The 27592-nt window shown below is 31.6% G+C and overlaps 3 protein-coding genes across 11 annotated transcripts in view; 1 reads left to right on the top strand and 2 right to left on the bottom strand.

The window, feature by feature from the left end:
- LOC108737309 (latrophilin Cirl-like) overlaps positions 1-407 on the bottom strand; it is a 104134-nt gene extending 103727 nt beyond the window's left edge. For 7 of the 9 annotated variants that reach the window (XM_025975549.1, XM_025975528.1, XM_025975550.1 and 4 more), the window contains exon 1: positions 158-407. The gene's annotated coding sequence lies outside the window, so the exon portion shown is untranslated. The remainder of the gene's footprint in view (positions 1-157) is intronic. The other 2 variants (XM_025975529.1, XM_025975540.1) reach the window with 1 other exon arrangement.
- A 121-nt stretch (positions 408-528) lies between these two features.
- LOC108737311 lies at positions 529-1238 on the bottom strand. Its single transcript, XM_018470091.1, has 3 exons — positions 912-1238; positions 762-848; positions 529-650 (listed from the first exon to the last, which is right to left on the bottom strand). The coding sequence occupies exons 1-3, from the start codon at positions 1008-1010 to the stop codon at positions 618-620; spliced, it is 219 nt and encodes a 72-aa protein (XP_018325593.1). The 5' UTR covers positions 1011-1238; the 3' UTR covers positions 529-617.
- A 10928-nt stretch (positions 1239-12166) lies between these two features.
- LOC108737324 (solute carrier organic anion transporter family member 3A1) lies at positions 12167-27592 on the top strand. Its single transcript, XM_018470112.2, has 9 exons — positions 12167-12966; positions 21493-22468; positions 22547-22687; positions 24642-24773; positions 24831-24995; positions 25302-25427; positions 25485-25554; positions 25621-26159; positions 26897-27592. The coding sequence occupies exons 2-9, from the start codon at positions 21538-21540 to the stop codon at positions 27046-27048; spliced, it is 2256 nt and encodes a 751-aa protein (XP_018325614.1). The 5' UTR covers positions 12167-12966; positions 21493-21537; the 3' UTR covers positions 27049-27592.

The following is a 27592-nucleotide window of genomic DNA, read 5'->3' as shown; positions in this document are numbered from 1 at the left end:
ATAAAAAGTGCTGAAAGAGGAATCTTTAAAACGCTAGGATATAAGCTTCCCAAGAATACAATGTCAAATGACTTAAACATATTGTACATGTACTTTGCATATCCATTAAAATTAAAAACTAGAGTCATGGAACTCTGTACTGAGCTTTTGAACTTACTTATTCTTTTTTGGCCTACAATACATCGTAAACTGCACTCTATTTATTCAGGAACAGGATTAAAAGAAGCTGTATTTAAATGTTTATTGGCTCACCGATGTTATATTCCTTCAGGGATTATTCTAACAGGAATGCAGTTGGTTGAGGCATTTAAAGTTCTTGATAAGGATAGAATTGGGATGGAGCTTCAAGGAATAACCGGGATTCACTTCGACCATCTGCAGTCCTTAAGTGATATTCTTTACAGAATTGCTAATAAGAAAAAAAACAAACCTTTATTCTTGCCAAATTAAAGCTAGCTGTGTTTCATAAACTATGACCAAGGTTTTGTGTACTTTAATAAATCTTTTAATTTGAATAAAAGTTAATAATGGTTTTCTAGTACTTTATTTACAGTTTTTAAAAGTGAATAATTGTAATATTAATAATGTTAATTTTAACTTACTAACATGCAGCATATTTAATTATCCTCATCAGGAATTGCGTCTAAACCCTAAAAACACGACACATTTGATTTTCCAAAACTAAACATTAAATATAAAATAAACAATTGAATTATTAGTGTAATTAAATAACATAAATGGAATCGTGAAACCAAACTCACATTTATTTTATAAGGATTGCCAGTTAAAGTCCAATCCCTTAAATACTGCAGCATGTCTTCCGTTTCTAATAGTCTACGTCTGTAGCTCTAAAAAACGTTTAAAATAAGCTTACATAACTATTTGAGGTTAATTTTTTAAAAATATCTTACATTTCCACAAATCGCCTTATTAATAACAAAAGCCGAAAAATGAGGTAACGCCATTGCTGCTACAACTATCCCAAAACTAGGTAATATTTCATACCACATCTTTTAAGGCAATATAAAGTCCCAATTAATAAACATAAAACACAAATACAGTAGTCTACGGAAAGACCATAGGGAATGACCATAGGGGAAAGACCGAGTTTAACTGTCAGATGGTATAATAATAACATGTAAGATCGTTATTTTAGCTACTAGTAGATTACAAACGTTTCAACTATAACACGTTATTTTTAAATCACGTAGCTGATTTCTACATTTCTAGAATACAAACTTTTTTCAAAACACATTACTTATACAAATAGTTTTCCTATTCGTAAAAAACTTAATTTTTTAACGTTTTGGCCGAATATGTATAACTTAGCAATGACGAAAATAACGTAACTTGCAATGTTTTAAAACGTTTACGTTATTTGTAGCACTACTTCCTATTCCTAAGCGCTGCAACCAATTATGCCGGTGCAGAGAAGAGAGACGTCTCTCTTCTCTGGCCGGTGGAAAAACAGTTGGAAAAACGCAATTGTTTTTTCATCAACTTCTGCAACCAACATTACAGTTACAAGTTTAGTAGATGTTTTCTTTCTATAGTACATGTTTAAAAGTTTTGTAGGTACTACATATTTTTTGTAAAAAAACGGTCATATTTTTATAAAATAATCCATAATAAGTAAGTCGTAATGCATCAAGACAAAATTAAAAATTAAATACCTATTTAAAGCTATTTAATACTTTTGGAATATCGATTGTAATTTTCTATGAGAACAGAATCTTCTACTTAAACAACGCCGGAATGATTGATAACATTCAAATAGTAGGTTTAAATGATATTTTTATTTATGTTTGTTATACCGATTGACAATTTCAACATAAATACTTGTAAAACTATATCTATTACATACCACCAACGCTTCGGCAACTCGANTATATTTAATTTAAATTTTAAATAATTCTAAATGTTGCAATAGATTCAACAGTAAACATTTCCTGCCCCTTTTATATCTACCTACATCAATAACGAATGACGACAAATGGAATAATTGAAAACAATAATCGTTTACAGAAGCAAAGAACCTACTTTTTTGTTTTAGGCAGAATAATTATTTACCAAAAGCGTTCTTTTTCAATGTACATGCGTATTCAAACGATTACAAGCGAAATGAAATCAAAAGTGACGGCACTAAAAACAGAGGTTATATATAACTGTGTTGTTATTGAATGTACTTTATAAAGGTTTCGGACGGAAAAGCCGGTTGCCAGTATGATATTTATTTGTAATCGATCCTTCCTAAAACTTGTTCATGTACCTAACTATGGTATGGCAAGTTTCCCGTATAGGTATCGTAATAAAAAGAATGGTTTTTATGAACAGTGACGACAGACGTAGTGCAATTATAGAATCGAATGCTCTTAGCACCGAGGCTTTGAGCAACCTAGAAGCCGGTTTTCATTTCCTTTTCTATAAGATTTTCGATTTGGCATTTTTATTTAATTTCCTCAAGCACTGTAATGCTTAGATACTGTGATGTGATCTGTGATTGCCGCGATTTTTAGTGCAGACAATTTTTAATTGCAATCGAATACAACAGGGTGTACAGTTGAAAAAGACGCTATTTCTTCAATGTCATACACAGTTGGTATCGTTGTTATTATTATTGATGTATATTGGTTGGTTTATTAACATTTACGAGAACTTGCACCTATGTATATTAAATAATTGTCTTATATAACGTCAACCAATCAAATCACAGAACTTGAACAAAGTATATAACGCATCATTACCTTTTTTCTTATTGGCGGATTGTCAGGCATACAAAAATATTATTTACCTGTTATACAATGCATGTATAAAGGAACATTTCCGTTGCAGATTAATATAAATTTTTAGTTTACGATGTACCTGTAAGCTAAATTCGTGAAAATCACGAAACAAATAAATAAATTCGAAGATGTACCTATACTTTTAGGCATACAATTCATGCGCACATACAGTTTGTCACAAACGAGTGATTTTATTTTTCGTGCAATTACTACCATGTTTCCAAACAGTTCATAAATATCTTAGCAGCATACATTCGTAGGTATAACAATTCTTTGCCTACTTTGGTAGAAGCAGCGAATCTATTAATATTCTAATCTGGTCGTTTATTTAGAATTGTAAAAAATAGGTACTATACATAACTAATCCTGATAAATTTTAAAGTTAAAGAGTTAATGTGATGTTTCTATTTCGAAAAAATCGAATTAAATACAGTCCGAATACTGTACACATACACGTGTGTTGTTCACATTTAAAAGCAAACCCATGCAAAAATATACAAGACAAAGTTGTCATTTAAAATGGGTAAAATTTAAATTCGAAAAACTGTTTGTTAAGCTTTTTATTAGTACTTACCCGTTTTTAGATTGTACCAGGCTGCTTTATTGTATAATAAAAGAAAAACTTTAATGGCATGCGATTTTTCCCGTTAATAAATTCGAAGACAAAAAAGTTATTAATACCTACCTAATTCCATTTTGAGAGCTTAATATATTTTATTAATTAATTTTTTCTATAATAATTTTGGTAGTGTATATAGAGCACAGTCTGAAAGTGAGAATGTTTTCGTAATCTGTTAGATTAAGGACCAATTTATTTGATCTAACAATTCATATTTGACCTTCATATACATTATTTGTATTCATTTTGTGTATGTATACATATATATCCTAAAGAAATACTTACTGGTCAGGGTTATGGAATTTAACCTTGGAAATTATTTTTAAAATATTGCTTAATTTTGACTGCTTTTACGGTAAAGGAACCAAAAAACAATAAAGCTAGAAATTAAACACTAAAACTGCATATTCATACGTTTTGCTTTCGTTTAATCTGACAGGAAGGCTGTAGGGGAATAAGCACGGGTTTAGTAGGATGCCACCCTCACATGGGAGTGAGAAATAGAAAATTAAAATAATTTCGCTAATATTCATTATAGTGCATTTGAGAAAAAATTACAACCTGACAAAACAAGATGATTTTACTTTTAAAACTTTTTTCAATTTGCTATTTCAATGTTTCGATATTACCAAAATAAACATCCAAATTTACTATAATATTAGTACAGAACCAGTAAAATATTTTATCTGTTTGTTATTCATTTTTTCAATATGATAGCACATACCTAATAAGAATATAATTTTTACTGTATTTGTTGGTTATACAATCTTTTTAATTATTATTACACAGATACGAAAAATTAGAATCTAACTTTGAAAATCAATGTTGCTATGTTTAAAGTATTATTGTAATCACAGCATCGGCTGTTCTGTTTTTTTTTATAATTTTTGTAAATGTCTTTTTTACCTCTAAATGATTATATTATCTGATGTATGTTTAAGTGATATGGCAAGTTGTGCATGTCTATGGGTGTCTACACTCTACAAGAAAGCAGATCACATACCCACTGTTGTCATAAGATAAAAATTTATCAGTTAAACAAATACCGCATCTTATAATTTTTAATAATCATATAGATATACCTATAAATGCTTATATACGTATACAAGGGCGTCATGTTTTTTCTTGCTCTGATCAGATTAACTATATCAGAACGGGGTTGTCTCCTTCTTTTTCAAAAAAACACTGCAGTCTAATTGTTTAAATTATTTTTTTTACAAGACCATAAGTTTGCGTTCTTATACTGTGTCTTTCAATAAAATTATTCTTTAATTACACTGTTGAGTATTTTCTCGTTTGATTAATGATGTACGTATTTAGTTTTAACTAACGACTAAGGATTGAATTAATTTCACTTGAAACTTTTTAATAATCTGTACATCGAAGACGCGATCAACATCATTAAAGACAGATATAGAAGGGGCAACAGATTAGTATGTTTAGATTTGCAGATGACATTGCAGTATTAGCATTTAGGAAGCAGTTAAAGATGGCCTTAAATAATACAGAAGCGGTATTGACAAAACAGTATTGTATGAAAATAAATAAAAGTAATACAAAAATACTGGTATGCAAGAGAAGAAAATGTAGGGAAAAAGCGAATATAAAGATAGGAGACGAAAAATTAAAACAAGTGGCTGATTTTCGATATCTATAGGAAGTCAGATAAGTCAGGATGGAAGGAATAATACTGATATAAACCAGAGGATAGCGAGTCGCTTTTAATAAAAAACAAGAAAAAAATTGTGAATGGTGTATGTCTGGAGCGCGGCGCTGTACGGGTGAGAAACATGGACGGTGGGCGCGGCGGAAAAGAAAAGGTTAGAAGTGTTCGAAATGTGGTGTTAGAGGCGAACGAAGATGATATCGTGGATAGAATAGGTTAGAAATGAAGAGGTATTAGAAAGAATAGGAGAACAAAGGATTCTAGGGAAGTCAATAAGGAATAGGCGAGATAAGTTGGTAGGACGCCTTCTCAGGCATGAAGGGCTAACCAGAGACGTATTAGAAGCAGAAACAGGAGTTAAGAGGAGTAGAAGTAGACCTAGATTAGATTACTGTTCACAAATAGTTAATATCATTCTTCTATTTCTGAATTTTATCCCTGCATTTTTAAGTATATTTAATATTTTTCCCTATTAAACCTCTCAAACGCTTTTTCTACATCTACGAATCCTGTGTGTACGTTTATAGTCCTCCGGGACTTCCCCGTCTCGTATGTGTACCTAACTATTAAATTATTAAATTAGTAGAAATAGATATTTTTGAATTAGCGATTTGTAAAGACAATTTTGAGTTTACTAAATACTGCAGCAGAAAATTTGATTAAAGAATGAAAAATAATTTGATTATAAAAGCTTTTATAATTAGACATATATACATTACAAAAGCATTTTTTTAATGAAATCTAAAAGTAAATATTTTAGTCAAACTTTCAATCGAAGCTAAAACGATAATGATTACTGAACATTAACCGCGATCAAATGTAAGTAAAACTAAATTGTGAAATCATGGCATGACTAAAATAATCACTAAATTTTCTTAACCCTCAACACAGATCCTTCCTTCAATCGTGTCATCCTTTTTATTAAATTATAGTTGCTTTTTTCTACCTCTAATGTTATCGAGTTTTTGTTTTTAATGGCCTCAGAAGTAAAGCCCATTTTTATATTATAGGTCAAATTACGGTCTGGTCACAGTCAAGTAAAATATCAATTCATACTATAAGGAACGGTCAAATCACGGTCCTGTCGATCAACCGTGACTCAACCTTGACTTGACTGATAGCATGAATTGAGCTTAATAAGTTTCGCTAATTTTTTAATGTTAGTTCAATATCATGGCCATCCCCATTATTAAGTTCAATTCTAGAATTTTGGGTTATCGGGTGTTTGAGGATTGAGTGCTTGGGCTTATGAGATTGTTTCCAGGGGCGTCTTTTGTCAGATTATATCCAAGAGTAACAATGAACAAAGGAGAGTACAAGCCTTTGAGTATATTGTTTATTATTATTTTTTAAAATAAATTTTAAGGATTAGGATTATATATCGAGTGATCGANTATTCTATAAAATATGTTTATACCGTGGATCGTAGATTATGCCATGTCTATGTTACAGATAAATGACATTTGTATAGGTACATCCAGGTAAAAAAGTAGGTAAAATAATTTTCTCGAATCTAGATGTATGCCTTCAATCCTTCATCATTTTGTACAAAATGACGATAGTGGGTCAAAATATAAATTTAATACCCAATCAGTCTAGTGAAGAAAAAGTTATTTAATTTAGATATTATGCAGAATAAGATAATTTTTAATTCATTTCGTCAACACATTTTGGTTTATTTTCTCCCTTTGAATTTAATGAGCAACTTTTTGGATTATGTAAATTATTTATGACCTTGGTTATTAAGTTATATAAAATAGACACATATACGAATAAAATTCACAGAATTTGTAAAAAATCGTACTACTGTAATAAATCAGGTTGACCTTCTACCATAAAATGTATAATAATCCATAAATGTAGATATAAAGCTTGCGAGTAATATTTTCTGAAAACAATCAACAAAATTTCATGTTAATCTGTAGTAAATGAAGTTCTTTTTTGATTGTGGTCTGAAGAAAATGTGAATTTATTTAATAAAGCGAACAAAACTTTTATTTGGTCGTCCTTGCAAAGCGAAACGGTTTTATTCTGGTCAATTACTTTGAATTGAGTTTAATTAAATTGTCCAAAAGTTTGAAGGTGGTTAATGCTACTAATCTCGTTACAGTAATAATTTTCTGAATTAACCTTCAGCTTGTTTTCGAAATGTGTCAATTGCGAACGTCCAAAATTGATTGGTTTTCGAAGGGGTTTACCGCGAAAAATCTAATAGGATTGTGTACCCTTGATTAATAAATAAAGGCCGATTCACGGTCAAGGCCACACATAGACCGCTTCTCAAGGACGATATGTGAATAGGTTAAATTCATGTTAAGCTCTATTAACCTTTGTTACCACCAACAATATGCTAAGTGATATTGATATGTAAAATTACAAAGAAAACAAACTTTATACATATACAATATCATGTGAAGGTATTATAACTAGTGTAAGCCCTAAAGAACTTTCACATTTCTTGTTTGTTAGTAATTTGATACAATTAAAAGTAACAGTTCTAACTACAGTTTTTCATTGTTTTATAAATTTTTCACGCAAATAAATTAAATTGAAAAATAATAAGCTTTTTTAAAAAAAATTGGAAGGAATAATAAATTAGTGTTTTGGTTTTTATTTGGACTTGGTGAACATACGTAGATAGTAGTATATCGTGGATATTTGATGTTAGTAAAATGTAATTCTCTGTAGAGCAATTTGGTAGATGGCTCAAAATGATAGTTTAATTCGCATAATAGTGAAAAGGCAATTTTAGTTTTAGTTTTGCATATATGTGGGACGAGAACAACGGTTGTAGGCGTTCATTTTCCAACGATTCGGGGAACTACAGATGTAACTGACTTCATCATAAAAAGACTACCTATATTCTGTTTTTTAAAGCGATCAAATAGTAGATACTAATACTTATACATATACATAATCGACTTTCGGTACGTATTTAGTTTTAACTAACGACTAAGGATTGAATTAATTTCACTTGAAACTTTTTAATAATCTGTACATCGAAGACGCGATCAACATCATTAAAGACAGATATAGAAGGGGCAACAGATTAGTATGTTTAGATTTGCAGATGACATTGCAGTATTAGCATTTAGGAAGCAGTTAAAGATGGCCTTAAATAATACAGAAGCGGTATTGACAAAACAGTATTGTATGAAAATAAATAAAAGTAATACAAAAATACTGGTATGCAAGAGAAGAAAATGTAGGGAAAAAGCGAATATAAAGATAGGAGACGAAAAATTAAAACAAGTGGCTGATTTTCGATATCTATAGGAAGTCAGATAAGTCAGGATGGAAGGAATAATACTGATATAAACCAGAGGATAGCGAGTCGCTTTTAATAAAAAACAAGAAAAAAATTGTGAATGGTGTATGTCTGGAGCGCGGCGCTGTACGGGTGAGAAACATGGACGGTGGGCGCGGCGGAAAAGAAAAGGTTAGAAGTGTTCGAAATGTGGTGTTAGAGGCGAACGAAGATGATATCGTGGATAGAATAGGTTAGAAATGAAGAGGTATTAGAAAGAATAGGAGAACAAAGGATTCTAGGGAAGTCAATAAGGAATAGGCGAGATAAGTTGGTAGGACGCCTTCTCAGGCATGAAGGGCTAACCAGAGACGTATTAGAAGCAGAAACAGGAGTTAAGAGGAGTAGAAGTAGACCTAGATTAGATTACTGTTCACAAATAGTTAATATCATTCTTCTATTTCTGAATTTTATCCCTGCATTTTTAAGTATATTTAATATTTTTCCCTATTAAACCTCTCAAACGCTTTTTCAACATCTACGAATCCTGTGTGTACGTTTATAGTCCTCCGGGACTTCCCCGTCTCGTATGTGTACCTAACTATTAAATTATTAAATTAGTAGAAATAGATATTTNTTATTATTTTTTAAAATAAATTTTAAGGATTAGGATTATATATCGAGTGATCGAAAACTTGGTCTTATGGGATTGTATTTTTGTCTGCTTGTCGATATACCTCTACGTGTAAAAAAAATAGTACGAGATAGTTAAATCCAAAGTCAGATTGATAAAAATAAATTTAAAAAATATTCTAATATTCTATAAAATATGTTTATACCGTGGATCGTAGATTATGCCATGTCTATGTTACAGATAAATGACATTTGTATAGGTACATCCAGGTAAAAAAGTAGGTAAAATAATTTTCTCGAATCTAGATGTATGCCTTCAATCCTTCATCATTTTGTACAAAATGACGATAGTGGGTCAAAATATAAATTTAATACCCAATCAGTCTAGTGAAGAAAAAGTTATTTAATTTAGATATTATGCAGAATAAGATAATTTTTAATTCATTTCGTCAACACATTTTGGTTTATTTTCTCCCTTTGAATTTAATGAGCAACTTTTTGGATTATGTAAATTATTTATGACCTTGGTTATTAAGTTATATAAAATAGACACATATACGAATAAAATTCACAGAATTTGTAAAAAATCGTACTACTGTAATAAATCAGGTTGACCTTCTACCATAAAATGTATAATAATCCATAAATGTAGATATAAAGCTTGCGAGTAATATTTTCTGAAAACAATCAACAAAATTTCATGTTAATCTGTAGTAAATGAAGTTCTTTTTTGATTGTGGTCTGAAGAAAATGTGAATTTATTTAATAAAGCGAACAAAACTTTTATTTGGTCGTCCTTGCAAAGCGAAACGGTTTTATTCTGGTCAATTACTTTGAATTGAGTTTAATTAAATTGTCCAAAAGTTTGAAGGTGGTTAATGCTACTAATCTCGTTACAGTAATAATTTTCTGAATTAACCTTCAGCTTGTTTTCGAAATGTGTCAATTGCGAACGTCCAAAATTGATTGGTTTTCGAAGGGGTTTACCGCGAAAAATCTAATAGGATTGTGTACCCTTGATTAATAAATAAAGGCCGATTCACGGTCAAGGCCACACATAGACCGCTTCTCAAGGACGATATGTGAATAGGTTAAATTCATGTTAAGCTCTATTAACCTTTGTTACCACCAACAATATGCTAAGTGATATTGATATGTAAAATTACAAAGAAAACAAACTTTATACATATACAATATCATGTGAAGGTATTATAACTAGTGTAAGCCCTAAAGAACTTTCACATTTCTTGTTTGTTAGTAATTTGATACAATTAAAAGTAACAGTTCTAACTACAGTTTTTCATTGTTTTATAAATTTTTCACGCAAATAAATTAAATTGAAAAATAATAAGCTTTTTTAAAAAAAATTGGAAGGAATAATAAATTAGTGTTTTGGTTTTTATTTGGACTTGGTGAACATACGTAGATAGTAGTATATCGTGGATATTTGATGTTAGTAAAATGTAATTCTCTGTAGAGCAATTTGGTAGATGGCTCAAAATGATAGTTTAATTCGCATAATAGTGAAAAGGCAATTTTAGTTTTAGTTTTGCATATATGTGGGACGAGAACAACGGTTGTAGGCGTTCATTTTCCAACGATTCGGGGAACTACAGATGTAACTGACTTCATCATAAAAAGACTACCTATATTCTGTTTTTTAAAGCGATCAAATAGTAGATACTAATACTTATACATATACATAATCGACTTTCGTTTCTACTTTTTCTATTTAATACTCTAAACAATCAACTCTCGTTTTTCAACCTACAAATAGTTAACGTACAATTTAAACCAGTCGCGCTGGAATTTAAAAAGAATACATTTTAAATCCACGTGTCTGCTTTATTAAAGGAGTAAATATATACATATATAATTTTTAATTGACAAATAACTTTCATTAACACGTGTTTTGTTAATAAATTATTACATTAGTTATTTAATAATAAATGTAATTAAAATTCCAATTAAGGTGCTTACAGTGTACGGTTTACTAATTGTAAGATAATTCACCGGAGGAATCGTTCTTACGAAGGTAGACTTAAAAAAATAATTTCTACTTTCTAAAATAGATTTTAACGTTCTGTTAACCTCTTTGAAGTCGTTCACCAGACTAAAAACATGATCTCTAATTTAGGAAATTCCAAAACATCATGGCTAAGGAAAGGTAGAAACTTATATGCATATTATGTAAGTCATGTTACCTTTGACGTCGGTTGATGGAATAAAAACATACAAAAAATTCGTGACAACGCGTTTTACCAATTATTTTCAAGTAGACAAATAAAACTGAAAATTCATTTTGAAAATGTCGCAAAATAAAGTGTACATTAAGTACAATATCTATTATTTCTCACTATTTATATTTATAGTACCTACATATTTGTACATGCACTGTTTGCAAAAAAGTATTTTTTTCTAAACAATTAAAATTGTATTTAAATACGAGACTGGTTTAGAACTATTTAACTATTTAACAATAAGTTAAAGAAGTCGAATTATGATTCATTTTTAGATTCGTCAGAAATAGCTTTAGTTGCACAACTGTCTGGCCCAATCATTAAACTGCCTAAAACTCTGGGTCATCATGATCACTGATCGTGAGCCTTCACGAAAGTGATTCTATTAAAAAATTTAAACCTGTTTAACATTTGTGAATAGCGACGTACGAACAGACAACGACCGTCTGGAATAAATCTGTATTTGCACAGTTCCTGTTAATGTATCTAATTAGATAAAAATTATTTTTTGTCGTATAAAAGTAAATAAAAATCTTCAATAAAAGTCGCTTTGTAGGGTAAGCGTGACAACTTGTTATCTTTCACTTTTACACATATCATAAATTTTCATCTTTTTTGACAGTTTTTAAAAAGCTGAAAGCAAAGTACGAATGAAATTTAATTTAATAAAATTACTTATATTAAACAATGTACGAAGTCTTTTGGGCGTAGCGTGTTATTAGATTATTACTAACTTAACAATTTCGTTGAAAGTGAAAAGGTCGTTATTTTGTCTTCCTAATTCGAAAATTTTTATACAGTAGGTTCCCTAACTGGAATTTCTAAATGGAGTTGCAGAAGGTTGATTCATGGGGGTAATTTTAAACAAGGGGTGCCGGAGCTCTGGAGATTATGGAGAGTTTCACGTGTAAGGGAGGGGGGTTAATTATTTTAATTAATAGCCAGTCCATTTGTAGATAGGTATATTATTTACATACAACTCAAAAGAGTGCCCATTTGTAATCTGCCTGATCGTGTATCATATAAGTAAACATGAAGCAAAAGTATACAACAAAATAATGCCCTTTGCCATCCCAAATACGCCACTGATGGTTCGACTGTATATTAGATTTTGGCAAGTTAAAAAATATTGAAAAGTATAATGATGTTGCAAAAAAAAATTGGGGGACGAGGGACGACGGTGTTGTTGCCTTGTCGTGAAGGTGGTAGTGAATTGGACTAACATGATGAGACTTGGTGGAATGAAGAACAAAGGCGAAAGATAACCTACATCCTTTCGTACCAGGTCAAATCGGAGTCGTAGCATTCGGTTATGCTAATCGGGCTGCGAAGCAATCTCGCTGGCTTGGCTGCTTGTTCGTTTACCTCACTTGCTCGTACATGGTTGGTTCGTAGTCGGGTCGGACTTGCACTACTTCGCTAACTTTAGCCTTTCGTTCAACTAAACTCTTGGCTATAACAGTTGGACGGAGAAAGCGTTCGATCGTAGAGCAGTCTCCGTCTGCCCATTTTTCTGTTTCGTTTCTTCATTCTCGTCACACTCTTTACGTATAGTACACCAACACAGACATATATATATATGTATGTATGCATATTAAAAAAAAAAAAAAAAAAACAAGTATTCCTTCGTTGTGTTTTGCTCCATTCTTCTGTTTGTTGCCTAGGCTGTGTTGCATTTTCTAGTGAATAGTGGTGACCGATGATGATTTTTATACGTGACTAATGTTTAATGTGTGAAAAGAACTTTGCGCTGCTGTTAAAGCTGTCTGTTAGTTCAGGTGAGATAACTTCTATTTCGCTTTCCACCTGTGAAAACGAACAATGCGTTTTTCACTTTCTCTGACTAACGATACGGTAGATTTGTCTAATACTTTCACGGTCAGCCGGCTTCACTAGTACTTTCGCTCTACATGACATCGCACACGCTCCTGTTATCCTTCTGATGCAAGAGCATCAGAATAGGAATTTGTTTAAAACATCCCTTAATACCTGCCACCACTTTAATAGACTTTATTTAAGTTTTGTAAGTTCCAGAAGAAAATTTGAAGCAATTCGAACATTTTTAAAATGTCATGTGGGTATGCCGCAAAATATAATATAAAAGTATAAATAGTTAATTATTAAAATAGAGCTAATAAACGTAACTTGTCATTTATTTGTTCATAGTATTAACATGTTACAAAGCATAACTCATACAAATTTTCCGATATCTACACTTACGTATTTGTTAAAACGGAAGCAGAATTTTACATTCAATAAAGTTTTTATTTGTAGCAATTTTATTAAATAACGACAAATGAAACAAGTTCCTTATCCTTTGATAGAAATATGTGACTTCAAGAGTTTCTACAAACCCATTAAGCTTTTTGTGATTATTTTATAAAAGTTGGAAACAGTTTTAATCTTTTCCTAAAGCGCTAAAGTTTCAGAATTCCTATCATTGTAGAGAAATGGTTTCGCTTCATGATGTTCATGTTAAAATCAAAAAGAGAGTTTTAAAAAAAGGTACACTTTCACGTGGCTCTGATATAGCTTCGTTTTTGCACAAAATCGCGTTTATTTGGCATGAATTTAGAGGAACAGGATTTGCCGTTCGTTAAATGAAAATCTTAAAACCTGTTTTAAACGTTTTGGATTATTTGGGCACATCGTAATGTGACGTATGAACATTTATACGTATACATGTATAAGCGCAGACACATATGTACATTTGACCCAAATTTCAATTTTATAGTTAAGTCGTTTTGTTTACTTTCTTCCGATAGGTTTGATACGTAACACATATAGTAGGCCATTTACTACCATGCGGTAAAAAAAATAAAAAAGTGACAATTTTTATTAGTACTGTTTTCACCCATTTAATTAATTTCAATTAAACCATTTAATAGTCGCTGTAGTTCGAAGAATTTGGTGTAATTAAAAATATATAGATGCAAGTATAATAAATGAAAAAACTTTTACATTAAAGGTCTTTAAAAGATAACGAACAAGTTTTATTTACAAAGTTCTTCAAAGAGTAAAAATGTTTATATAGAAAATGGAAACCAAAATACACTTACGTATCTATCTATTAATAGTGCCCTCGTTTTGGTTTATTGCACTTTTTTATATCTATAAGTACTTTTGTGACATAAAATTATAATGTGCATTATATTTCTTATGTACCCTTAAAAATTTTCAACTTATTGATTGTTACCTACTAATTTTAAAGATTAAAAAGTTCTTTTTTTGCGCTTCGGACATCATATATAGACTTACAAACATTCTACATTAATGTAAGTCTACATTGATCGGCGTTTTTGCCTTTCACTCTTGATTGTAACATTTTTATCGCAATTTTGTAATTGTATACTAAAACATGTTACCTGATAAAGTGTTCCAATTTTTAGTCACCCGTCTACAAACTCGACAATATAAAGATAAAATTTAATACTTTAACAAAGCAAATAGATTCAACTCATTTTAAGTTTAAGGGAATTCCAGTTTTGAAACTAAAATTTCCTCCTTACAAATGACTTTATCATTATTTTAAAATTAAAACTATTTTTTGATGTGATTCAGTGGCGGATCTTGGACATTGTGAACCCGATATACATGTCTTTTTAGAGCCTCTTTAAAAAAAAAAAATAAAATTAAAAACAAATTACAAAATTATTACTTTTCAATTTTTACAAGAAATGCATAACTGGAGTACTGGGCCACTTGTAGATCTGCCTCTGCTTCAAAAACATATTTTCGTCAAAACACATGTCATCTTACGTCTCACGATACTCTGTCGGGCTTTTATATAGTACCAATTAAAACTAACTTGAACCACTATAAATAATGAATTTTCGCGCGTTCAAATTTGAAAACTGACAGATAGATGTAGTTGAAAAAACATATTCTACACTCGAAAAACATTTTACCTTATCTGTATAGGTACAGACTATTTATGTAAAAATTTTGTATGATGAAATTATTTGCTTTGTAAGAACGTTTTAAAATGTTCACCTATGTATGTAGAATTATAAATAATTCTTTTTTAACTAACAGAATACTTATGAATTATAGAATCATTCTTTCGATATAATGTTTAACTATTAATTCTTCTCACTTTTACGCAGGTATTCTGAGAAAAAAAAAGTCTAGAAAGATTTCAAAGTGAAATTGATGAGTTGTTGTTAGCATATTTACCGACTTTAATGAATCTCAATAGTCTAAACCGAAGTATTTAAATGACATCATGTTTATTTAATTATAAAAATTTGAAATTCAGAATATTACATCCTTTGGTTGCTAATATGATACCAACCAAGCATGGTCCAGACGATTTACATTAGGTAAATATACAATCATTCAGAGAAACAATCGCAATAGGATTTTTATATCGAAAATCGTATCCACGAATTTTATTTAATTAAAAAATTGTTGCTATTAGTTTGTCATTCGTATAAGATTACATTTGAGATTAGAGGTGAACCGGGTACCTGCTTTAGATTCAGTACCCGGTGGATCGGGCGCTTTTGGAGGATCCGGCCGGCTACCGGATTATGTCTCCGGGTCTCTATTTGAGATAATAGCCCTAATGGGGAAAATCAGATGGAAATAACGAGATTGCGTAATCTCTTCAAGTAGTTTTTTATCATCCTCCAATTATCCACCCTGACAGAAGAAGTGCGCTTGTAAATCATTAGGATTGCTGTGTTATTTTATCGGGTTGTTCGGAAAGTCATTTCGTTCTTTCCCGACAGAGGGTTTAATTGTATTCTTTTGCACCCAACTTCACATTTAAGCCGTATAATTTTTATATGCTTTGAGAGCTCATATAACAAGGCTTGTGTGTGAAAAATTCCGATTAATTCTACGCAGAATTTTTTGGTTGGTGCCCTTTTAAATATGGAGAGCGATAAGCAGCATTTTCGACATATCTTACTGTTTTACTACAGAAAGGGTAAAAATGCTGTTCAAGCCAGAAAGAAATTGACTGATGTGTATGGAGAAGGTGTGTTGACAGTACGCCAGTGCCAGAACTGGTTCGCTAAATTTCGATCCGGCAATTTTGATGTCGAAGATGCACCACGTTCGGGAAGGCCGGTTGAAGCTGATAAAGACGCGATAAAGGCATTAGTTGATGTGAACCGGCGAATAACAACACGTGAGATCGGATTGAGGTTAAATTTATCAAATTCAACAGTTTATGACCACTTGAAAGGCCTGGGATTATCCTCGAAGCTCGATGTATGGGTTCCCCATGTTCTCACAGAGAGAAATCTGTGTCGCCGCATTGACGTCTGCGATTCGCTTCTCAAACGTCACGAAAATGATCCGTTTTTGAAGCGCATCATCACTGGGGACGAAAAATGGGTTGTATACAACAACGTCAAACGCAAGAGGTCATGGAGCAAAAAAGATGAACCGGCTCAAACCATTTCCAAAGCCGATATTCACCAAAAAAAGGTGATGCTGTCTGTTTGGTGGGATTTTAAAGGAATCGTTTTTTTTGAGCTTTTACCGGATAACACAACGATTAATTCGGAAGTCTACTGTCATCAGCTGGACAAACTGAATGATGCACTTCAACAGAAAAGGTCAGAACTAATCAACAGGAAAGGTGTAGTGTTTCACCAAGACAACGCGAGACCTCACACAAGTTTGGTCACTCGCCAAAAGCTTTTACAGCTTGAATGGGATACAATGCTACACCCACCATATTCTCCAGACCTGGCACCATCGGATTATTATTTGTTCCGGTCACTCCAAAATTTTTTAGACGGTAAAACCTTCACCTCAAATGAGGAGGTCAAAAACCTCCTCGATCAGTTTTTTGCCAGCAAAGACCAAAAATTTTATGAGCGTGGAATTATGCTACTACCAGAAAGATGGCAAAAGGTGTTGGACCAGAACGGTCAATATATAATTTAATAAAGTATTTGTTTATTATACGAAAACTGTCTTTCATTTCCACAAAAAAAAAACGAAATGACTTTCCGAACAACCCTATAAATACCGTGTCGTAACAAGTAAAATCATTTTATTCCCTATTAGTAAATGACAATTAATAAAATACTTAACTCATAATTGTAATGCTTAATAAATAATTTCTGAGCTTATTACATTGTTTTATTGCCAAAATCAGCATTTACCAATCGTTATTGCATCATTGTTAAAACCTAGCACATAGGTACCAAACTCTATTTACTGCAAAATTTAGTAAAATTTACAGTACCTATATTGTTTTAGTACCTATACAGGTATAAAACCGGTACTTTCAATATTGTATTGACACTCACGTTGTCTTGTCATAATACATATGTGCAGCAGGTAATGTATCTGTGTTCTGTACATGTATATGCATGTACGTACTACCTACTAATGTATTTATACATTCTCAAAAGTCCTCTTCTATTCTTAAAATCACAACACGTACCGTGTTTGTTGTACGAGGGCAATTTTTTTAAAAATAAATTGATACAATCTAAAAAGACATGTTGGTGTTCTAAAATGTTTTGTATTTACAAAAATTAGTACCTGATTTGTAGGTACAGTGTTACCTATGTGATTTGAAGTAATAAATTCTTAACTTTATAAACAATAATTAAGCTCGTCATTTTCACAATCTTTTATTTCTACCACTACAATTGTTTCGGTAAGACAGTAACTTTTTCAAGTGGAGTGTTTCATGAAAATTACGAGTTTTATTATTCGTTAAAGTTATGAAATGCCATCATGTAAATAAATTAATGTTCATTATTGTCAATTCTGCGGTTTAAATTGATTTTCCTTTTTTTACGTTTCAAGTGTTATCTTTCGTAATTTGTTTAGAAAGAATCTCTTAATAAGTCTAATTGTAGTCTCATTTTTAATAGACCACGTTTAGTGCCAGTTTTGCCCTTGTTTCATCATGAGTCTAAATAATCATTTCAATTGGTTTGAGTGGAAAATTTTTCACTTTGACCTCATTCTAAACTGAAAATGGTGTCGTATCTCAAGATCGTTTAAAAGCGAATACATAATGAAAATCATTAGACAATATAAATACGTATGTTACAGCGTATTTATTTTCTGACCCTTTCGTACATATACAATATAATACATATTTACACACTTGCACGCAGCTGCATGTCACGCAAGTGAACTGCTACTCCATAATTATTACTGTTGCACCAAGTGAAATTGCAAGTGTTTCGATTTATTTAACAAATTAACAGAGTCGCATTTTAATGGTTGCTCTCAATAAGCTCAAATAAAATGCCCCTCTATAGATCAACTGGATACGTGCAATGAATTTTTAAATAGACTGAAATCGACTTTCAAATTTTCTATTTTCGAAATTCTATGTCAATTCTCAACACGTGAGAATTAAACAAATATAATTATTTAATTGCCATTATTTGAAAAACCATTTCCCAAATTTATTTAATCGAATAAAAAAACGCAATTTTCGCTTTTATAGAAATTAAAGATCTACCCATGTGTTTGCTGGATGTAAGGCACCGTATATTTCACTGATTAAGAAACTTACTGCACAAAAAATAGCGGTTTCGACATAGAAACAATACCAAATTATAATAAATTAGTTATACGGTCCCAATTTTAGGCACTTACTGTGATATAAAATTGAATATTGTAAAATATAACCTTGTACCGTGAAATTGTCTTTGGTAAATATACCTAGGTGGTATATAAAAAAAAGAGAAAAGCAAAATTAGGTATTTGTCAACAAATTCAAACAAGTGAAACTGTTAAAAAACGAAAGTATGTACCTATATTAATGTTCCTTAAGTAAGCATATAGATTTTGTGTTTACTAATCAGAAATAAAAACATAAAAATACAATAAGCTTTTTACATCCTACCTTTCGACGAAGTTTATTTTTGCAGTTTCCACGCAACGTTAGAGCACTTTTACTTGTAAATGGTAGAATACATATCACTTACTTAAAAATTTAATAACATAACTAATTACTGTCTTTAACTATATTTTATACTTAAAAATGTTTGTTACGCACAAATTTGGCACGGGCTGCAATTTTTAGGTTATATTTACCTTAATTGTCAAGTTCCCCTCCAGGCGGCATAGCAAAGCACAATGTAGTGTTGTGTTTTGTGAATGAACCTTACGTTTTCATTGACTATCGTAATACAATACACTAAAGTAGTCGTAGTATTCATTGATGTAATCGGAAAGGTCATTCTCTTCTGATAAAGGCAAAATATAAGGGATGAATGCTATATTTGATTAGAAATAGTCAAAACTGTAGATAAGAATTGTAAATATATGAAAAACTTTAAACATTATCAAAAATACTTACAACATACTATTATATAGTCCATATAAAATTAACTGACAATTTTATAGTTCTTCATTTAATTGATATAAATTATTTCTTAAGTACACCATGCTAAATTATGATATATTGAATGTTGTATGTACAGACATTTATACTAAGTTTAAAAAAGACTGAAACATTTACGTGTACAATATACATATACATGTGTATTTTAGTTTGAAAGCAAGGAACTAATAAGTATAGTTCTCAGTCGGCAGGTGTACGTCCCATCGGCTTATTGTAAACTTAATAAAATAAAGTGAAGATTTATGAAGTAAAATAAAATTCTCATGTTCAGTTAATGTTGGTCGGACTATTTATAAGTACTAATAGGTTAAATAAGATGTACCCGGTATATTCCAGTCTTTTAGGTATATACTCGTATTTAAATTTCCAGATATCTTATTTACTTTTCTTATGTGGATAATGCGATGTAAAGTTAAATTATTAATATACATATACATGTTTGAATGAATTCCGGTTCTTTTTACCTGCGTGACATCATAAAATATACCCCTTTATGTCCTTATCTTTTAAAATTTGTGTCGTTGAAATTCTTTTCAGAAAGTTTTTTAGTTACCTGGGCCGAAAGCGTAGGTAAAGAATTTTAAATGTATACGGCTAATGTTCCACACTATGCAGTTTTCAGTTTAATAAAATAATATTAACTTAGAACATTTTCAGCATTTCAGTTATATTATAAAATTTATATAATTTAAAAACGTGCGTACATCAAAATGGTTTCATTTGTTAATTTTTCTTATCGCGTAACCAATAAATATATCACAGCTTATGGAAACTACAGTAATTCTGACTATACAATGACAGTTTTTTATCTTTCATGATAAACTCTCAAGTTCAAGTTCACTGCAAGTTAAAATGTTAGTTGTAAAAATACCGTTGTGGTGATAATTGTGTTCAAACGTTAATTCACGATCAGTGTAATGTGGCAGTTACTTAGTTATTTTATCGACCTACCACAACGGCTTTTGTATTTACGATAAGTGCAGTAAAAACAAACAAATTGTAGTCACAATAAATGCATGATGCAGAAATATTTGGAAATCGCTGACGTCATTTTTTAATTCGATATGAAGGTTGCTACCAAGATCCGCTTTAACATTGTTTGGCATACGTTCGTTTCTGCTATATTCGCTTTTACCAGATATAACTAATACCTGGTCGATTGATTAATGTTTTGTCATGTCATAGCAATATTGTTATAGGCATTAAAATATAAAAAAATCGGTAAAAATTTGAGCAATTTTTAAAAGTAGTTCAGTAATAGCATTCGTTTTATCTACATAACTAATATTATTGAATTATTTACATACTTAATGTTATTAGGTATTAACATTCCATAGTATTCATTTGTTATATCATAGCCATTAATTACCTTCGATACTATAATTATAATTAGTACGCTATTTTTTTATGTGTATGTACAAGCAAATATTTTTTTCGTTTATCGTGAGTGGGAACATTTATATACATATTTACAAAAAAAAGTTATTTATTATAATATTTGCGTAAGTAGATAATTAAATTTGAAGTGGCAGCTCGCAGGGTTGGGAAAAAAAGTTTTTTATTAAATTTTAAATTTGTGAAACAAACACTTCAAAACGTTTTAAACATGTGTTCATATGTGTATGTATGTGTATGTGTCATACAGTTTTTTACGAGTTTATTCTAAACGCATGTTTTAAACTTTTTTTATCGTGACGTCTTGACGTCACCGCGACAGTGTTGAAAATACGTGTTTCAAACACTGTTTTAAACATGCCAACTCAGTGAAATGTTTTCCTTATTTTAGTTTTTAGAGAATTAGTATTTAGAATGTTTAATATGTACTGTTTCTTTTTTTGTTTTAAACACTGTTTAAAACACTTTAAAAGGTGTTTAAAACATGCCCACTGGCCACATTTGTATTTTCTCTACGCTTTAACAAAATCTTGGTTGCATTGATAATAAACATGGTTTCTTTTTATTTCAGGGATGAGAATCGGTTGGAAATCGGTTTACCATTCAGTTTGCTATCATGTTAGAAACAAATTCGCACAACTCTCGGGAGTCAACGACAAACGGCACAAGCATGTGGAATGCCGGTACAAATAGCAACAATAAAAATAATAACTGTTCTGACGGGCCGGGCAGTAACAATAACGGTTGTTCGACGCTTGGCGTCGAAACACGACTTGAAGATGACGTTCCGGACGAAACTCGCGCGTTGACCGTTCCTTCGGTGACCGCGAAATCGCCGTGTATGCGGTCACCTTCGATAGATACGGACTTTTCGAAAGATAGTGAGGCAGAATGCGGCCTAGGGCCTTGCGCCCCCCATTGGTTACAAATGTTCGCGTCAAAACAAATGTTTTTAATTGTATTTTGTATAACGTGGGTCTTGCAAGGCATGTATCATACGTATTTCGTAAGCGTAATCACTACGATCGAAAAGTTGTTTCAAATTCAATCGAAAATTACGGGTATTATAATGAGTGCGACGGAGATAGGGCAGATCGGTTCATCTTTACTGCTCACTTATTACGGCGGACAAGGACACAGGCCTAAATGGATAGCTTGGGGTATGGTTTTGTTCGCCGTTTCGTCATTTACGTGTTCCTTGCCACATTTCATTTATGGGAGACAATTGATTAATGCGAATGATCTTTTGGGCATTGCTAAGCAGCCAAACGTTTGTACTTCACCACCTTCCTCGCCGCCCACCGATTCTTACGATCTCTGGTTAAATTCTACCTCAAACTCCATGCCAAAAGTCTCCCATATATTTCAAACTTGCGAAGAAGAACTTATCTCAGGGCACAGAATACAGCCTTCGGTCACCAAAATAGTTTTAGCTATCTTCTTCATAAGCCTATTAGGGGTAGGGATGGGTCAGACTGCCGTTTACACCCTCGGAATTCCTTATATCGACGACAATGTAGCCAGCAAGGAATCGCCACTCTATTTTGGTAAGAGCAATTAATCCTTCATGTGATGTGCGCTCAAACTCAACGAACACACGTTCTGAAGATACCTCTTCTTTACAGCCATAACAATAGGAGTGAGAATATTGGGTCCCGCATTAGGCTTCATAGTGGGATCGTTTTGCACGAGCATTTACGCTGACTTATCAATCGACCCAAAAATAGCCACAACTGACCCTAGATGGGTCGGCGCATGGTGGTTGGGTAAGTCTGTTTTATATCCATTTACTTACATAATTGAAAGGTAATAAATGACCTAATATGTGCCTATAATGTGTGCTTATTTAATATAAAAGGTTCCCTAAAATCACTCGAGGCAATCGTTTATCCGTCGTCATTTTGACACTAAAACAATGACAATCGATTTTGAACTCATCTGTTCTATTTTATTGGCAAAAGATAAGCCTTTTGATTTACGAAACAACGCAAGAATGAATATATTTACATAAAAAGTGCGTTATTATAATTATGTAATGGCAATGAGGTCATCCATGTATACATAATTTCATGTTTATACATACAGTGTGTAGAACCATGTAATGGGTGTCTGAGGCAGTTAAATATAAATCATGCATACATGTGTCTAATTTTAAATACACTTATTACTATAGTAATTATTGCAGATTTGTCTACAACAAAGTCTGATCGAACAATTTTTTTTTGTTACACGTATTAATACATAATAATGTTTTTAATGTCTAGTACATATTTTAATTTTGTTTCCAATTTTTAACCTTTCGTTACAACTCTCAGGGATACCCACAAGTTTTAAAATTAACATAACAAGTAAGTGTATTGTAAAAAGTTGTCACGACCTAGTCTATCCAGAAGTCTATCGCACAGTGCACTAATTTGCATTTGGCTTTTTAAAAGCAAAACAGTGACACGATTTTAGACTGGGACGTACGTTATAGTTTTGACTATGGAAGCTTTTAAAAAAATTTTTTTGATCTACAACTTCCGAGATATTTATGTATCTGTTTACATCTCTTGTACGTTCTGCTTGGAAATAATTGTTTCGAGACTGAGCAGTTTTTAAACAAGTAAATACATAAAAATATATATACTGTAGGTATATCTTTACAGTCCTCTTTCGTTAAGAATTACAATGCTAATCTATTTAGGTCATACGAATAACTAAAAAAACTGCTTCAACATACGCAGTAAACTATAGATAATGATGCGTTTGTTAAGCATACAGTCTATAATTATTTATACGTATGTATATACAATAGATAATATGTATTATGAAAAAGAAACCAATAATTCGTACTGTAAAAATTTATGTGAATTTTAAAAGGATTTAATTGAATAAAAGTTTTCCTGTCATGCAATAGAATTCTTGTGATGCAACACAATCAGAAAGTGTAATATTATTTTATAGTGCAATTATAAATTAAGATGATAGTTTCTTAACCCTGTTACGCGAAGTACAAATATATTTAGTTTATAAAAAAAGTAATTAATCTCAATTAGAGTTACTTCTTCAATTTATATTATTATTATTATTCCCTCTAGCCTTCCATACCACATTCACATTAACTACTATAATAGACAGTAGACACCACATGTTCAATCATCTTTTATAGCTTATCGTAATGGAAAAAGTGCGGGACATTAATAATAGAAAACAAAAATACGAAAGGAAGCTCAAATAAGATTTATGAGTATGACAGATATAATTACTCTATAAACATCTTAATAAAATGGTTGTCTCGAAGAAACAACTTTGAACTTTCTTTAAAACTTATATTGTATATATATATATGTATGTGCCCATTATATATCTACACAATATATTTTTTTCGACCTTAAATTCAAAGTTCTTTTGTGCGATATTGTGCATTCATATGTTGGTTCAATATTACTTCGCAATTACTTGTTTAAACCGGTCTCAAATCGTAATTAATTTATTTATCTATAAAAACAGACCTTGTAGAATATTTATAATTGTAGGTAATCAAGTATAATTAATTATTCAACAGGAATACGAAGCAGTAATACTGTACCTTTGTTATTTCTTAAATGCTTGTTTAAAACAATAATAGCATGAGAAAATACGCATTTGTTAACTTTATATAATGTAAAGGATTTTAAAAGACATACCTATGCTGCATTTTTTTAATATAAGGCAATTTTTTTTATTTCTTTTTCGCAGGTTTAGTTTTAATTGCTGGTTTCCTAATGCTAGCCTCATTGGCAATGTTTGCATTTCCTAAAAGATTGTCGTCGAATGTGCGATCTGCTCCTAGAATTCAAAAATCAGATGCAAAGCATCCTAGTATAAGAGGTAAAATATTACAATACTTGTTAAGCGATGACAGGGGTTATAGAACGCGTTTTTCAGATTTTCCAAAAACTGTGAAAAGGCTTCTGAAAAACGATATTCTAATGTTCCGAACAGCCAGCAGCGTATTACATATACTTCCAATCGCAGGATTGTACACTTTTTTGCCGAAATATCTAGAGTCACAATTTCGATTGCCAACACCTTCGGCGAATATGATTTCTGGTATATTTTTAATTTAATTTAATTTTTAATAACTACCTAATTAATCCCAAACTCGATCTTTGCCATTAAAAATTCCATTTCGGTAAAATATTTACTTGTTATGAATTTTAACGAATAATTCAGATGGATGGACGCGAGAAATAAGGGTTCCATTTGCATTATGAAACCCGAAAAAAGAATTACTGGTGAGGCTCAATTTTGGGACGTCGTGTATACACTTCCTTGCTGCTAAATTTTCTTATCCATTACCGCAATGGAAAGTGTTTCTTATGCGCCAGTTCTTGAGGTAGGAAACTAACTTTTTAGGCGTTGGAGGAATTTTGGTTATGGGTCTTGGGATAATAATTAGCGGTGTGTTTATTTTGAGAGTGAAACCAAATGCTAGATTTGTCGCAGCTTGGATAGCGTTTACTGCCGTTCTGTATGCCATTGGTAATAAATTATAATGAAAAGAAAAAGTTATTGAAAAGTTAAAAACGGTTGTTACAGGGATGGGAATTTTGATGTTCATTGGCTGTCCTATGAACGAAGTAATCGGACTTCGAAAACTTGACGACGGGTGAGGGGTTTTTTTAAATAAGAGGAACGGAAATTGATTTTTTTAATCGAATCCATTTAATTTTAGCATGGCGGTGATAGAGCCGATTTGTAATACGACGTGCGAATGCAGTAGAAATAAATTTGCCCCAGTTTGTGGGGGAGATGGCAGAACTTATTTTTCAGCTTGCCATGCCGGTTGCCAAAATTATACAGAAATAGATAATAAAATAGTCGAATTTTCCGAATGCCAGTGTTTAGGAAGTCATCGCCCTTCGAATGCCACAATCGGAAAATCGCCACAATTTGGAATGGCAACTATTGGTTATTGTAACGTTCAATGTTCTAGTTTCATTTGGTATATAATTCTCTTCTCGATTTTCGTTTTTATCCATTCAACTTCAGAAGTAGGTTCGATGTTATTGATTCTTCGATGTGTTGATCCTAGAGATAAAGCTATGGCATTAGGACTGATACAGTTTGCTATAGGATTATTTGGTAATGTACCATGCCCTATAATCTACGGTGCCGTTGTTGATTCGGCTTGTCTGGTGTGGAAAATGGCTTGTGGTGAAAAAGGAGCTTGTGGACTTTATGATGCCAACGTCTTCCGAATGTTCTATCACGGTAGGTAAATCGTACATCATACACCCCGTATAAAATAGTTACGTACAGTTGGAGAGCTGGGCACGAGATTTCAGTGTCACCCGAAATATGGACAAATATTGTGATAACATTTTCGAAATTGTTCTACTTTTCTTTTACATTAGATCGTCGAGATCGAACTCAAAAATTTACAAAAATCTATTTCCAATAATCGAACTTTCCGCTTTTTCCATTGATGAGGGTAAAAATATACATTCCCATAAAAGAAATGACTTAGCATTGACGGTCAAAGCAAATCTCTTATTTAATGCTACCAATTGATTTCCCCTTTGAAAGCGTACAATAAAAAGTCTAAAACTTTTTCCGAAATATTCCAAATCCAAAAAAAATTCTATCCACTCAACCGATCCCCCTGTCCGCTATACTTTATGTTCTAACTAGTATGTCATCCTTTCGAAAACCCAAAACTACGTTTGTGGGTAATATCTCGATAACTAATTAAAAAAAAGACAAATGGAGCACTTTTATCTTCGTGTTTACCCCCCTGTTCCATGTTATCCCAACTTTGTCAATTTCGGATCAGAACCGTGTTTAGGGGGGCGAGTGAAGAAGCCGCCCCCTCCTAGGGCGTCAAATTTGTTTTAGACCGGTCTTGTTTCGGATGTCATTGCAATCTTGTGCGCAGCTCTTATTAGAGTACATATGATGGATCAGAGCCATGTAACTGGTTTTTATTGCTGTTAATTTTTTGTTTATAGGAATAACAGGTGCAATTTTACTTTGCGCGTTTTTTGTGGATATCATAGTTTGGTATAAAGCAGGCAGTATAAATTTTGTAGACGAGCAAGTTCCTTTAGAAGAAGAATTGCATTCGATAACAGGGAAACCGAGATCTGAAACGAGTGTGTAGTATACCAAGTTTATTTTAAATTTCGACTGAAGCATTTTTTTAGACACCGAAAAAAAAAATACAAGTGATTTTACCTCATAATGTAATTATTTTTCTATTTGGCTTAAAACCGAGTATTTTAATTTTTTTTTTATATAAACTGACGTAAAAAATGCCTTTTTACACATATAACATCTATTTATTCTTTTTTCAGTATGTAAAGTTAAAAAAGTTCTGCGCTATATAAAGGACTGAAAAGTTGTTTTTCATTTTTTCAATAAAATGCTCTTTTTTAGCCAAATACACTGCCAAATAACTACATCACAGAAATTTTAAGCAGTTTTTAAGTTAATGATAAAGGTACTTCAGTTTCTTAAGCGATTGTAATTTTACTACGTTTCTTATTCTTGTTATCCTCTTTTATGAAGCTCAGGTTAGCTTTATTTAATTAGTATAGATCTTCAAAAAAAGAAATTGATAAATCTGTGATATTTTCAGTAACGAATGTTATTTGACAGTTTGATATACACTTAAAATTAAATATAATTAGTATATCTATATAATA

Source organism: Agrilus planipennis, unplaced genomic scaffold (assembly GCF_000699045.2).
Source record: "Agrilus planipennis isolate EAB-ADULT unplaced genomic scaffold, Apla_2.0 scaffold90, whole genome shotgun sequence".
Taxonomy (NCBI): domain Eukaryota; kingdom Metazoa; phylum Arthropoda; class Insecta; order Coleoptera; family Buprestidae; genus Agrilus; species Agrilus planipennis.
Note: the sequence above shows the minus strand (reverse complement) of the source record. Positions and strands in the feature narration are given on the sequence as shown.

Bases quoted from the DNA above. Each gene is read 5' to 3' on its own strand.
- LOC108737311 (XM_018470091.1), bottom strand. From the start codon at position 1,010: ATGTGGTATGAAATATTACCTAGTTTTGGGATAGTTGTAGCAGCAATG. The intron at 849-911 runs GTAAGATATTTT...AACGTTTTTTAG, and splicing joins ATAAGGCGATTTGTGGAAAT to AGCTACAGACGTAGACTATT. The intron at 651-761 runs GTGAGTTTGGTT...TCGTGTTTTTAG, and splicing joins GCAATCCTTATAAAATAAAT to GGTTTAGACGCAATTCCTGA.
- LOC108737324 (XM_018470112.2), top strand. From the start codon at position 21,538: ATGTTAGAAACAAATTCGCACAACTCTCGGGAGTCAACGACAAACGGC. The intron at 24,774-24,830 runs GTAAAATATTAC...CGCGTTTTTCAG, and splicing joins AAAGCATCCTAGTATAAGAG to ATTTTCCAAAAACTGTGAAA. The intron at 26,160-26,896 runs GTAGGTAAATCG...TTTTGTTTATAG, and splicing joins CTTCCGAATGTTCTATCACG to GAATAACAGGTGCAATTTTA.